Here is a 14,806-nt window from a genome sequence, read left to right as displayed (position 1 = left end):
AAGAACCACCACTACCACTAGGCGTTATTTCTTTATTTATTTCCCTCTCAAAAAAGTAGAATTTGAATTATATATTTCATCCCATCAATCTAAGATGTCTTGCATTAACGTTGTTTTACTTCTCATTTTTCCAGCGAAAAAAAATAATAATTCAGTCAGCCTATGATTTTGTTTGAAAAGAAAAAAAAAATTAATAGACAAATGCAAATACAATATGCTTATCTTTTAATGCCGACTTTTTTTTTTTTTTTATCAGTTTATGCCGACTTTTTAAAACAAAAAGATGCTTTGCTTCTAAAAATAGATGTCCTTGGAATTAACGGAGACAATAGCCCCTTGACCACCCTTTCCTTAATTGCTTTTTTTTTTTTTTTTAATTATTGCATTTTCTCTGTAACCTGAAAGATCAAGATCTTCAAGAGTTTTTTTTTTTTTTTTTTGGAAGTCTATCGCATGGAATTCTTTAAACGCAATTGTAGAAAACTGACACTTTTTAACGTTAAACTTTGGGTTTATCTGGTTTTCACGTGAAATTCCACTTTTTTTTTTTTAATAGAATAATTAAGCTTTACTCACAAAAGAAAACAAAACAAATATTTATTAGTGCTCATAAGTCACAAGTTCAAAAAGAGCTGAGTCTATAAATGAACTAAATTGTTTGTGAACAACTAAAAGCTAACTTTGGGAAAAAATCGTGTTTATGTTTGTTTGTTTAGCAAACAAGTCAAGTTTGAGCTTAAACTTAAGCTCTACTATTAATCAAGCTAAGTTTAAACATAATACTATTTTTGTGAAAAAACTTGTGAATATAAGGCTTGATTAAACTTTTTTTAAAAAAAATTATGAATAAGGCTTGATTAAACCATATATATATAATATTATATTTTTATTTGTATAATTGGTTTAAAAAAAATACTTATATAGACTTGAGATTTGATTTTGTAAGTTTGTAAATAAGCTTATATGATATTAAATTATTATTTATAATTTATTGATAATACAAAATATCCATTCATAAAAAAAAAATTAAAAATTAAAAATTAAAAAATTTATAAATTTATGAAGGGAGTAAATAATTTTACTATATAATGATAAAAAAAAGTTAATTAAATAGTACATGAATAACCTCTAGCTTGTTTGGCAAAAAAAATTAAACATATAAATTAGTAACGAAGTATTTTTTAATAAATAAGCAATTAATAAAGTGCATTGTGATGTAAATTAGTTCTACAACAACATATTTGACTTTAGTTTGGTTGCACACGTTTTGTGAGTTTTTAACCTTTTGCACCTAATTTGTGTAGATCCAAAAGTTACTTGCTTTTTAAAGCCAAGTTTTGCTATTTTCAAACCTAATTTTCATTCAAGTTTTAGAAAATAAATCACCTAATGAATACAAGAACTAGCTAATTTTTACACATTTTCGACAAATAAGGCAACCCAATAAAAGCAGCAAATTATAGGTCCAAAGTCCAAACACCAAAACCAGAAGACAATGTCTATTTGCCTAACTAACAACTATAGAACAAACGTTGCACAACCATCAATCAATAGATACAAGTTTTGAATACCAAACCAAAGGACAATACAAACTGCTTGGACCACTACTATGGTTCAACTCAAGTAGCTGGACCATGTTAAATTATTAAAGACATTGAACATCCACTGATTTCCTTCTAAAATTATTAAAAACATTATATAGAACATTTTCAAATATGGTAAGCCTTTTAATTATAATAATTACATTCTTCAAGGATTCAAAATTTAGTACAACCAAGTAATGCCTAGAAATTTCATTTCAATGCATAGTAAATAGAATTATTATTATGTTAATAGATGAAGCCAAATTCTCCAAAAGAAATTTGAAGTCTAAGTGAGTGTTTGGATAGCGTTTTGTGTCCACGTTTTGCGTGTTTGGCTAAAAATTACTTAGGTCCCATTTTACTGTGTACGAATCCCACAAAAAAATGGAAAATGCAGAAGAATTATTTTGTACTATTCACGTTACTATTTAGTTGAAATTATAGGACTTTCAGTCCAAAAAATCAGCTAACTTATAAATTATTTTGTTACAATACTTTCAACAATAAATTTTTAGTTTTCAGCAAAATAAATAGTATCTAAACAAACCTAAATGGAGTAGTAAATACGCATTGAGACCTTAAATGGATGAGATAGAGACTTTGAACCTCAAACTCTAGAGAGTGTTTTGGGCAAAAATAAATGGTTTAAAAAAAAGTAATAAAATTGATGCATGAAGTCAAGGTTGACAGGGGACATGAAGTTATTCGAAAACAAGGTGGGAAACAATATGGACCCATTGCAAAAATGATGTGGTGACATTGAATGGAATGATTTCATATTTGAATAAAAACTTTGGTTTGGGCCCCTTTAATGTGAATGACAAGCATAATAAAGTTGATGCTGGTGTTAGGCTTTTCTAGAGGTACACACAATTTCTAGAGAGAGATAATTTTAAGAGAGAGAAAAGAAGTCTAGGGGTGAAGAACCTTGGGAGACACACTGCCCTCAGTTTCCAAAACCAGCAACTTGCATGTCAGCAACCCCACTTGAATTTGGAATTCACTGAACCCAACCCAACCTCTACTCTCTCTCTCTCTCTGCTTAATAATAACAATAGTAATGATAATTATTCAAATACAGTGTAACAACCCAAGACTCATCAAAATTCATCTTTTTTCAAAAGGAGGTACAATTCTCTCTCACCATCCTCATTGTTCCTTATAACTTGCATCTCCATTTCAAAGATAGCATCAAACCCAATTCTCCTTTTTTAAAATTTATTTATATGTTATGCTAGATAATGATAAATTTACAGTCTTTTTGCTCTAGGCTTTTGAATATATAAGAGATCTCTGAGAGGAAGAGTTTGGGAGGGGGGTTGAAATTTAGGGGCTGAGATGCAAAAAGTGGACAGGGGGGCTTCTCTATCTTGTTGTCTAATTTGGAAATTTTCTTACCATCACCACCACTACCACCACCACCAGCAACAAAAACAACATCAAAGGTTTCACCAGCTCTTTCAACATCACAGGTGTCAACCTATGCTTCTCTTTTGGGCTTCCTATGAATTCTGACCTTGCTTGATCTCTTGCTAGTTTGTTTGTCATCCCCTCACCAAAAGCTAAATTTCATTTCTGGGTTTTCTTCTTATTCCTTTTTGCCTTAATTGTCCTAAGGCTTACATGGGAGTCGGTCAAATCCAAATCTTGGAGAAACCCTTCTTTTAGTTTCTATAAAATCGAATTTTCTTTAATCAAAGCTTCCTCTTTTGGTTCTAATATGAGTTCAGAAGTTTGAATCTTTGTAGTATGTATATGGCGTTTGTGGCTTCTTGATTTGATTGTCTATGCATATTGTGTTTATAATTTGAGATCAATAACTTTGAATCTATATAATTTCTTTGTTTTTCAATATTGTGCTCTAAAGTCTAAACCTGTATGCGTTCGTAGCTTTATTTGACTCTTTCTTTGGTGGAATTAATTGAAATTTCTTGTGACTGATTGAATTTTTTTCTTTTTTCCATGATTTTTCCTTAACCCAGCTGGCTAATTGGGGACGACGTCTCATGGTTTGTGCATTGAAGTGAAGTTGTAATTCTTGTGGTACAGACAGATACTTGTGGTATTAATTAGAATTTGAAGATGATTGCAACAGCTTTTTCTTAAGACAGTTTGAAGTTGAGGTCCAATTTGCATTTTTAGTTAGTGAAGCTTGTAAGTCTTGAACTTGGAATCAAAGCAGCATTAGTATCTATAAAAGGAAAACAAACTACATTGTGTTGTTGAAGTGGAAGGATTACAATCTCAGCAGATTCTGTGAGTTCTTAGATTAGATTTGCATATATATTGAAGCTAAAAATATTTCCTATTGCACGTGTGCACCAGCACAATAACTAGTTTTGCGTGTTTTTGAGTTTTGAGGTTCTTGAAGTTTGGACATTGCCCGAGAGAGGTGTCACTAAATTGAAACCGTAGCAAATCTCAACAAATTGCAATCTGCATTGGTTCAATCTGATCTGGGGTGCTGGGAATTGGGGCGGTTTGGTGACTTTTAAATGAATTTTGAACTTCCTGTGGTGAATCGAAGATTGTCGAAAGGTTTGATTTATTTGCAAGATCATTCTACAAGTTGCAGCATTATGGATGTGAGAACAAGAAAGGTTTCTGCTACTCCTCTGGTTGAAGGAAAGAAAGTAGAATATCATCAAAATCATCATCAAGGAAAGAATATTGAATTCCAACGCACTCTTTCACACGGTAAAGGAAGCAGCAGAAGATTGTTGCCGGCAAATTATTTCAGCTTGGAGTCATTGCTTTTACTAGTTTGCCTAACAGTGTCTTTGCTGATCCTTCCTTTGATACTTCCACCATTGCCTCCACCACCTTTCATGTTGCTGCTGCTTCCTATTGGGATTCTAGCAGTGCTGATGGTTTTAGCTTTCATGCCTTCTAATGTGAGGGATATAACTTATACTTATGTGTAAATGCTGTTATAAACATGCACATCGCACCTCTTTCTTCTTACAAATTTTGTAATTCTCTTAATGTTCAAAAGAAAAAGATAAACGGTTCTTTCATTTCTTATTCATTGTTTTCTTTCCAACACAACATCCCCTTCTCTGAATATCATTACGTTTTTTTTTTTTTTTTTTCTGGTTGATATTGCTTCAATTTCAAGGTATCTTTCCATCATGGATGCTTTATTGAAACGGTTGTTTTTGTGAGAATTTACCCCAAAGAGATTGTGGACTTATGATACACACGGTTGTATTGATTTTTGTTCATGTTCATTCACTTGCGAGGAACAACTTGGCCTAATTTTTTGTTTTTTTTTTTTTTTGGTTGATAAGTACCATTTGGCCTAATTATTATGTGGCTAAACAAGTTGTATCCGCAGTTCGGTAGACTATTTGGCTCCTATGAGTCGTTCCTACCTAAAAGTCTTTTGTCTCAACTTACTGTTTATGCATAAAGAGGAGAATTATACTATTAACTTAAAAGAGAAATTACCACCGGGCCTAGTCGCCCAAGTGGTACCCGGTTCCTCAAGTAACCTCAAGCTTGGAGGTTCGATCCCCCGAATAAACAATTACCCAGCAAAAAAAAAAAAAAAAAAAAAAACAAACAAACAAACTTAAAAGAGAAATTCTCCACACACACTTAAAAAGTACAGATCAAGTAAACCATTTTTTTATTGATGGAATGCCTTACACAAAAGTTGGCTTCTCGTCACGATTCACGAGCTGGAAATGAACCGAGTTATTCATAAACAGCTTGTATTTGCTTGATAAAAAGTTTGTTCATATTTTGTTTATAAACGAACCAAACTTGAATCTTTAATTTTAGTCTCATTTAATAAAAGAGTTGAACCCAAGCAAAAAAAAAAAAAAATTATGAATATGCTCATGAACAATATGGCTTTAAAAAAAAAAAAAAAAAAAAAAAAAAAAAAAAAAAAAAACCAAGCTTGGGTTGGCTTTTGAGCTTGACAGTAAGATTGATATGAGCTTGAAAAATAAACTAATATCTTACTAATCCTTTAATTAATTGGGTGTTGGGTTCACATGTCTAAATTAAATAGGATTGATAATGTACTTGTATTGTATCACAAACTCAAAAGCTCAAACCGAGCCAAGTCAAGCTCAAGCTTTTAAATTATTTGACAAGCTCAAGCTCACAAATAGTTTGTAAGCTTGGTTCAAGTTTAAGGCAAGCTTGAAAATTTTATATTTATTGTTGAGTCGAGCTTAAACATTTAATACTCGACAAAGTTCAGCTTGTTTACAGTCCTACAATTGCCAAATATGTCTAATTTGTATCTTCCATTACTATTACAGTGGAGATTTACAATACATAATAAAAATTTCTAACAATCCATCTACAATTCCACAATAAAGGCATGATTGGTTATTCTGAGGAATATGTTGAAAAATGATAGGTTGAGATGAGAAAGAGATTCTATGATAGACACTTCCATAGGAATGTCAATAGTTTTGGAGGACTTATTTTTTTTAATTTATTATTTTTAAAGATACAATCTTTTTTTCTTTTTTTCTTTTTTTGATAAAACTTTTAAAGATACAATCATACAACTATTTTAGTCCTCAATTATAAGTTATCTCAAAGAAGCATAAGAATAACTTTAATTAAGTTCAACAGGGATAACATTTTTCATGAGAACAAATGCTTTAGTTGATTAGGGAATTGGTAACCTCTACTCTAATTAATCTCCCTAACACCTATTTTTGCTTTTACAGGGGAGAGGTACCAAATGGTTAGGGCCACATGGGTCGGTCATGAATATGCTAAAAGTGACATCATAGTATGACGCATAAGAATCATATTCCACATGACACAGATATTCCTATATACCCAAAATGTAATTTGGGTCAGTTGCATTGCATGCATTGTTGTGTTGACTGAAAGTTAAAGGGTAATTCTAACCTCATATCATAATGGTGGAGGACTGGTCTCCTTTTCAGGAAAGGTAAGGCACGCCAAAAGCCTTTCTTTTTTTCATTAGGATAAACTCATTTAATAGCTGGGAGGTAATCTGTCTTTCCCAATCATAAAAATATATATATTTCTGAAAAAGCTAATAATATATAGTGCAAGTTTCGTAGCAACTACCAAACGAATGGGTCCAGTTAACTACAATTTCATAGATCTCCCATCTGCTACGGTCAAATACCCATGTGAAAAATCATTTTCTTCTTTTCTTTTGTATAGTCTCTACGTTTTTAGGTGTTGGATTCATTTGTAAGACACCTCATAAAAATTTCAACATCTGCCTCTAAACAAAGGTACCCTCCGGCCATGTGATAAATCTTTATTTTGTAAAATATAAGTTTCACCTTGAGAAAAAGTATCTCATGAGACAAAAGTTTCTCCTTGAGAGAGGGTATCTTGTGAAACATGCTCATATAATGTCCCTCTCACATTTGGCATGTGGAGTGTACATGTTGTAGTTGAATGCCAATATTATTATCCCAAAGTTTCTCCTTGAGAGAGAGTATCTTGTGAAACATGCTCATACAATGTCCCTCTCACATTTGGCATGTGGAGTGTACATGTTGTAGTTGAATGCCAATATTATTATCCCATCTCATAAGATAATTTTTCTTTTTCCACTCCCTCGGATGATTTCAAAATTTTTAAGTTGCAGAAATCGGACAGTAGAGATGACAAACAAAATGAAAGATTGGAGGAATTGAAAACAAGAGGGGTGAGGGAGGGCACAGGAAGTCTATACTAGCCAATATACACACACACCCATCATATTTCAACCCATTTGATAGTAGTTGCACACTTTGTCTTACACGATAGAACAACTTGCACTATCGATATAAAGATGGTAGGTGCTATATAGAAAATGTGCAGGGAGACCTATAATATGAGCCAACCACAAATGATGGAAGGAAAATTTGACAAACTTCGATAGCTTCATCGCCTGATCCCCAGCTAAAATGTTATATTATTATTATCTATGGCACATATAGGTTGGTGACCCAAAAAAAAAAAAAAAAAAAAGAGGAGGAAGCAAAAATCCAAAAGATAAAGAGGGCAAAAGCTTGCTAGGCAATGCTGGAGGTATGAACCAAAAATGGAGGAAGATGATGCTCCAAAACAGCCAGGAGTTCTCTGCCTTGGTTCACCTCTTCTAAGACCCCACCTCCAAGCCTACTCACTGCTTCAACAAGTTGACCTCTTAGCCTTTGGGATAACAAACACCCACCTGCCTTAATACATTCTCTATACAATGGCAGGTAAGCAATTGCCAATCTCAGAGGCCCTGGAAGATCTCTTAAGCAAATAGGAGATCCACCCCACTTCAAAATCCTTACAATGTTCATGTAATGTTCTTGTCCTTGCCTAAGTCCATCAAAGAAAGCCGACTCCGACCAATGCTCTCGAAGAAAAGATCTTAACTCGGGGGCTACAGCCTCATCATCAGACCTAGCAATACTGTCCGCGACAGAATAAGTAGCTGCTGGATCACCTAAGAAGTCAGAACGGAGGAGAAATGCTACACCATCAAGGGACCCTCCGCTTCTTTCGCCAGCAGCCTTGAGAATCTCAATGCTGAGTGCTGCAAGGACGTGTTGAGGAACATGTGGGAGAAGGTAGGCAGCAATATCTACTTGGCTGCTTGATGTGGCAGCTGTGAGGGCAAGACATAGCTCCATGTCCCGGCAACCCCTTTTCACAAACCACTCAACAACCTGCATACAACCTCTCTCGGCAGCTCTCATCAAAGGGCCCAAAAAAGCAATGGCATTACCCTCTTCCACCAGGCATTCCATTGTGCCAATCTTGCAGTAGTGGGAAGCAAATCCCAAAGCGAGGTCAACATCAACATCCAAGCTGTTTCTTTGAGCAATCTACAGATAAATATCCCAGATTGACAAACAAAAATGAGAACTATGTCAGACAAGCGAACTATTATATCACAAACAGAACATATAGAGAAAACATACATAAATGATACATAATTTAGTGGATTTGAAGTATTGAAGGGTAAATTCCATGATCAAAGCTTTTCTCAGTATGTGTATGTGTGGTCATGGACACAGGTATATAAAAAATATCCTGTTCAAGTAAATAAAAAAAGGTCAAGGACACCATTCAATACCTGAGACAGGTATTGCTTCCAAGAAATAAATAATAAGGGTCTTGTACAAAAACATTTTTAATTAAAAGGGCATTTTTAAGATTGTGAATCACAAGCTAGATGGAGGAGATAACATGATTCTTAATTCAATAATCAAAGTAAAGATTAGAAAATAGAGAACACAAGCCAAGTGCTGCCACAGTAACAGTCTTAAACTCAGCACTACATATTGTAATGTTAATGAACTCAGTCTGCACTTAATAGTTTCGTTTAGTAATAGGGATGACAAGATCTAATACAATAGCTATAAAAACACATCTTGGATAGCCTACACAATCCAATAAACCCTTCACAACTGGAAAGCAGAGCCATATCTTTTATAAAAAGCAGGGCAGGATAATGTAAATCCATAAGAAGCTCAAGAGGCCACTGTACTTTTTGATTTGTCACTGCTTTTACATTCCTGGTAATCAACAAAAGGCTTCATCTGCACAAAATGTGAGATATCTTATCTTTCTCATGGTTATCTATGGTTTCACTATAAAAAGTCAAGTCCATCTACAGCTCTCCATTTGAGGTAATCATGTCCATCTTGACACTGTATAACGAGGGTTGAAATGCTACCAAATAGGTATTGCAGTTGACAGGTTGGGTGTTATTGCATAATGACTTCCAACATGTTCCTCCCATATCTTTCCTTAACCCATCCTTGCTGATAGTTTCTTATAATTTGTGTTATTGCAGAATGACTTCCAATATTTTCCTCCCATGGCTTTCCTTAACCCAACCTTATTAATAGTTTTTTTTAACTCTGACTTTAGATTTGACCTTACCCTCCATGCAGAAAGATCATCACTAATAGAGGATTTTCAACTTGTAGAGACTGAAGCCAAATCAGGAAATCTTGAATTTGAACACTTAATTCTCAAGAAAGGAAGTATCTAAAGATGTTTATAACTACACACTCATGCATATAAAGAACAAAGTGAAGTCATATTCACACAGAAACTGATGAGTTGAACCTAACAAAATACTCCCCCCCCCCCCCCCCACCCCCCCCCCAAAAACAAAAAACACCAAAAAAAAAAAAAAAAAACCAGCTAAAGACTGAAAGAAAACTACATATCATCATGAAAAATAAACATGACATTAGCAATACCTGCAATAAAATGCGCACTAGTTCTGTACTACCAAAACGAGAGGCTTCAAGGAAACACTGATTGACATTGTCTGCACCCCCCTCAACCAACATACCCAGCAATCCTTGGATTGCAGTTGCTGATATCCCAGATGCCCAACCAGGGTCAAATGAGCTAGAGAAAAGAGTAAGAGGAAAGCAAGCTGCATCAAAAGCCTCAGTGAAATCCTTCCCTGTAAGATGATTGCCAGCAAGATCTAAGAAAATCTTGAATGCAGATAACTGGAGTTGGATCTCAACGGCTGAGCTGTGGCTCACTCTATCCTTATTACCCTGGCAACGAGAATGGAAGCCTATACATTTCAGAGCCCATTCAGTGAACTTTTGAACCTTGGCACCAGCTTCTGCCTTCAAGACCTCATCTCCATTACACTCCTGAAGACGCTCATGCAACCTGATTGAAAACAAAATATGAAACATTATGACATGTCAATGGCATGCTATACATATCTGCAAGAAAATCAGCACAACCAGTGACCATTATCTGTCTCTTGAACTATAGAACGAAAGGAGTGGGACTATTCTGTTGCATAGCAAAAAACTTACTAAAGTCCAGGTCCTCTCGCTGACCAAATCTTTTAACAAAGAGTAACAGAGGTGCTGCTAATCAGTAAAGATCATGGCAAGGTTGTCAGCACATATGTTTGCATAAAGTATATTAACCCCTTCTCAAAAGTTGGAAATAGATAATAGCTTTGGTATAATAAATGCCAACTTACACCAATCTGAGGTGGAATTTTACTCAAAGTTGTAATTCAAGGATTCTCAATATTGATTTTCCTTTTGGTTAACAAAAAAGGTCAATTCACAAATTATATGGAAAACTACTGTTAAGCAGATGTTCGAAGCCAAAGATACTACACACACTGTTCTTTTATGGAAGCACATGAGAGTGGCAACATGTCTTACGCGTGGCAGAGTATTCTTGCAGCTAGACCTGTTCTACAAGAAGGAAGCATATGGCAAGTGGGTGATGGACCTAACATTAATATTGTGAGAGATAAGAAGCTGCCTAGGTCATCAACTATTAAGGCTTTATTCCCACCTACTAGTGGCATAGTGAGGAGAGTATGTAACCTTCGACTCCCAGAGACATGGTGGTGGAATGTAGCATTGGTGAAGCAATTATTTAGATCTGAATATGCTGATACTATCCTCACAATTCCATTAAGACGGTAAACTCTTTTGAATGCACACAAGGACAGGGTTACTCAGTCAAAAGTGCAAACCATGTAGTACGACAAATGCTAGGAGAGAAGAATGACGCTAAGAACTCATCTGGTAGTGGGGATCTGATTATATGGAAGAATCTGTGGAGTTTAAATGTCCCAAACAAGGTTAAAATTTTTGGGTAAAGGGCATGAAGCAACATTCTCTCATCCAAGGATAACCTGGCAAAACGGAAGATGATCCAAGACACAACTTGTGACCTGTGCAAACAGGAGATGGAGATGGCTGTCTATACACTGTGGCGGTGTCCAGCTGAAAGGGCCATATGGATGGCAAGCAAAGCAAAAATGCAGAAAATGGCTAGGGGGTATGCTTCCTTCAAAGAGCTGGTTTGGGACCCGTTGGATTGCTTGGACCACTCAATATTGGAAAATGTCTTCATGCATGTATGGTTGGTTTGGCATAATAGAAGTGGCTTTATCCAAGAAGGGCAAATTCAAGACCCCACTAAGCTAGCAAATAAGGCAGTGGCTTATATTATGGAATACCAGGACTGCTGTAGGAAGAAGCATGGGGAGCAAGTGACTCAACCTTCTTGTTGATCACCACCAGAGGTGGGGCCACTATAAAGTTTCCTTTGATGGCGCTGTCTTCGCGTGTCAGAAACGGTCAGGCGTGGGAAGGCTACAAGAGATGAGCAGGGTAAGTTGTGGGCCTTTGAGTGCGAAGGCCGAAGGGACCACCAGTGTTGGATGGGGAGGAGGCTGAAGCTTTGGCAGTTCACAGAGCGGTGGAGTTTGCGCTGGAAATTGGTATTAGAGATGTTATGCTTGAAGGTGATGCCAGCTCACTCTTAGCGGCACTGAAACAAAAAGAGCCCATTATTTCCAAGACAGGTAACGTGCTCTACAAAGTGGAGAAGATGGGTATTTTCGCACAAGCATGGTCGACCATGTCAGGCAAGAAGGAAACCACGTTGCGCACACCCTTACGAAATTTTCTCACAATGTGGATTCTGAGTTAGGTTGGGTAGAGAAGACCCCACCCTTTGTAGGCCATTATTTACAGATGGATGTACTCCCTTCTTAAGTTTAATGAAATCTAGTTATTGACTTGAAAAGAAAAAACTGTTGAATCTACTAATATACTCTAATTTCCTAACTTTTAAATGCATTCAAAACAAACGAGACAAAAAATTCACTAAAAAAATTTCCTCAAAATATTCAAGAGATTGAAATATATCAAATGACTGAGGTATTGCTTGCTCTGGTTTTACAAAAAACTAAAGAATCCTTCCATTTGTACAAATAAGACTACTGAGAAGGGACAACAAGTATCAAATACAAAATGAGTTAAAAGGTAATACTCAGAACATCCTTTTTTTATAATAAGTTAAAATCAGATTACATCAGATAAAATAGAATATGAAACCAAATTAAAGCACAATGGTCTTCAACACTAACAGACTAGTAGTCATTCAATGTAGAAGTAACAACAGGGTGATTTTTTTGGTAAAACACTTCTAAATCATTTCAAATGGTTGGTAAATTACACAACTTTTGTCTCATCAACAGTATAAGAATATTACGCTTAGACACTTACCTTTGGGCCATAACAGTGACTGTATCTGCAAGACTCATTGTTCGACTTTGGCATGCAGAGACGCACGAAGCAAGAAATGAAGTCCTAAGTGCAGCTCTTGTGAAGTCATAAGCACCATTTGTAATGATATTTTTAATCAATCCTGTTATCCCTTGAAGCTCTTGATGTGTGCTGAGGAACCAGATCGAGTCCAATGTCATGCACAAGGCATCATTAAGAGTTTGAGGATCTGCCAACTCGATCAACTTATCTGCAAGCTCCCAATCATGAGAACTTACTGCAGTCTGAAACAACCGACCCAGCTCGATCCTATCTTGTCTACTGAGCTTCTTCTCATCCCCAAATTTCTCATTCTTTCGATCCTCAGAATCTGTTGCAAACGCCCGAGATTTGAGGTTTTTGACACTGCAACAACAACCAGTGGACAATCTCGAGTCTTTCTTCACAAGGGGTCCTTCTCTACTGAATACAACACTACTTCCCTCACCTTGCTCCAACGTAAAATCCTGAATTTCATTCCTAGGACAATCAATTTCATTCACTTCGGTTTCCATTGCCACAAACATAGGGTCCTCAGAATTATTCTCCGGACTCCCCACTACAGATACCATCTCCTCTTCCAGGCTTTACCTTCAACACAATTCTCTCTACCCTTCCTGATCAATTAAAAAAAAATCCTAATCAACTCTCCCAATAGCAGTAATCATAAAGGAAAATCCTGAAACAACTAGACTGCAAGAGAAAGAAAAAAAATTCCCTCAGAATTCCAACTCCATCAAACCAACCCCAAATGGGTTCATCACAAAACTGAAAACCAAAAAATTTCCCCAATTACGCTCTCTCTCTCTCTCTTCTTCAAACCCAGCTACAATTAGCTCCAAATAAACAGAATGATAAGCAAAGTCCCCAATTGGCCAAAAAAAACCCAAAATTGAAAATGACCCAGAACCCAGTGAAATTAAGAAACAATAGCCCACTTACACGAAATGGCAAAAAAAGAAAAAGTGAAATTTGTAAACCAAAAGAGATTGATAGATATGTATATCTTGTTCTTGTTCTTGTTCTTGTTGTTGAGAGACAATCCAATCCAATCCAATCCAATCCAATCCAAAATCAGTGATAGATAAGCATCAAATGGATCAAAAGAAACAGACCCATGAAAGAAGTGCAAATCTAACCTTCAATAGTACCATCAGACAAAGAAGGCATGGACATCAGGACCCACAGTTCCAGAAAACCCTAACAAACAATCCCCTTTTTTTTTTCTTTTCTCCTCCTCCTTCAACTTCAACTTCAATTTCAATTTCAATACAAAATCCTTAGGAATTGAGAGAGATCCAGAACCAACCCTATAACACCAAAAACATTTCAGTTGACAGACACAAACATTAACATATAATTAGTTAAACATGTAACCAATTGAACAAAACAAACAGACCAGAAACAATAAGACTCTGTTTGATATAAGGCGAGAAGATTAAGGAAAGAGAAATAACAAAAAATAAAAATAAAAATAAAAAAATTCAAAGGCCAAAATAGGAAAAACGAAATGAATACATAAATAGTAAAAGATTTTATGAGAAGAGAGAGAAAGCAAAAGAAATGAATGAATAGACAGCAAACCTGAAAGTGTGAGAGAGAGAGAGAGAGAAACGGGGAATCAAAAACCCTCTGCCTCTGATGGCTTTTGAGATTATTTATTATATTTGTTTATTTTAGAACTAACCCACAGTTCTATCCAAAAAAAAAAAAAAAAAAGAACTAACCCACAGGTTTTCTGGTATATAAAAAATATAAAAAATAAAAAAGATCTCTCTTACATTAAATTTTCAATAAATTTAGATATTTTAATGGGTATTTTTTGAGTAATGGGTATTTTTATGCCTTTACCGAGTATATGGATCTATGGTATTATTTTTTATTGACTATTTACAATTGTATAAGTAAATAAATTATAAAATATGGTATGAAAATTAGTGTTTTTATGAGTTTTACCATATAACTATTTTAGTGAAAGAAAAATGAAAGATAGTGAATGAGAGATGATTTTTAGATTTGAGAAAAGGGTTAGTATTTTATAAGTAATTCTTAGATATTCACAATGAAAAATGGTATTTCTTCTTTTCACATTAATAATAAGGTTTGTCATAAAAATCAAAAGAGAGAGTACTATTTCTCTATACACTGTATACACCTAAGGAT

At 35.1% G+C, this 14,806-nt stretch overlaps 1 protein-coding gene and 1 long non-coding RNA gene across 5 annotated transcripts; one reads left to right on the top strand and one right to left on the bottom strand.

The window, feature by feature from the left end:
• Positions 1 to 2,443: 2,443 nt before the first annotated feature.
• Positions 2,444 to 4,607, top strand: LOC126702118 (uncharacterized). Of its 2 annotated transcripts, XR_007647655.1 has the most exons (3): positions 2,444 to 2,710; positions 2,854 to 3,055; positions 3,566 to 4,607. It is a non-coding gene; the product is annotated as an uncharacterized LOC126702118 (long non-coding RNA). The 2 variants fall into 2 exon arrangements; XR_007647654.1 differs by lacking the exon at positions 2,444 to 2,710 and having other exon boundaries at positions 2,717 to 3,055.
• A 2,810-nt stretch (positions 4,608 to 7,417) lies between these two features.
• On the bottom strand, positions 7,418 to 14,341 carry LOC126703644 (ankyrin repeat protein SKIP35-like). 3 transcript variants are annotated; one of them, XM_050402673.1, is made up of 4 exons: positions 14,228 to 14,341; positions 12,605 to 13,953; positions 9,794 to 10,226; positions 7,418 to 8,404 (listed from the first exon to the last, which is right to left on the bottom strand). In XM_050402673.1, the coding sequence occupies exons 2-4, from the start codon at positions 13,213 to 13,215 to the stop codon at positions 7,598 to 7,600; spliced, it is 1,851 nt and encodes a 616-aa protein (XP_050258630.1). In that variant the 5' UTR covers positions 13,216 to 13,953; positions 14,228 to 14,341; the 3' UTR covers positions 7,418 to 7,597. The 3 variants fall into 3 exon arrangements, with proteins under 3 accessions (XP_050258630.1, XP_050258629.1, XP_050258628.1); XM_050402672.1 differs by lacking the exon at positions 14,228 to 14,341 and having other exon boundaries at positions 12,605 to 13,260; positions 13,783 to 14,193; XM_050402671.1 differs by lacking the exon at positions 14,228 to 14,341 and having other exon boundaries at positions 12,605 to 14,193.
• Between the last annotated feature and the right edge of the window lie 465 nt (positions 14,342 to 14,806).

Source organism: Quercus robur, chromosome 10, assembly GCF_932294415.1.
Source record: "Quercus robur chromosome 10, dhQueRobu3.1, whole genome shotgun sequence".
NCBI lineage: Eukaryota > Viridiplantae > Streptophyta > Magnoliopsida > Fagales > Fagaceae > Quercus > Quercus robur.
The sequence above is the reverse complement of the archived record's forward strand: the minus strand, read 5'-3'. Positions and strand labels throughout refer to the sequence as shown.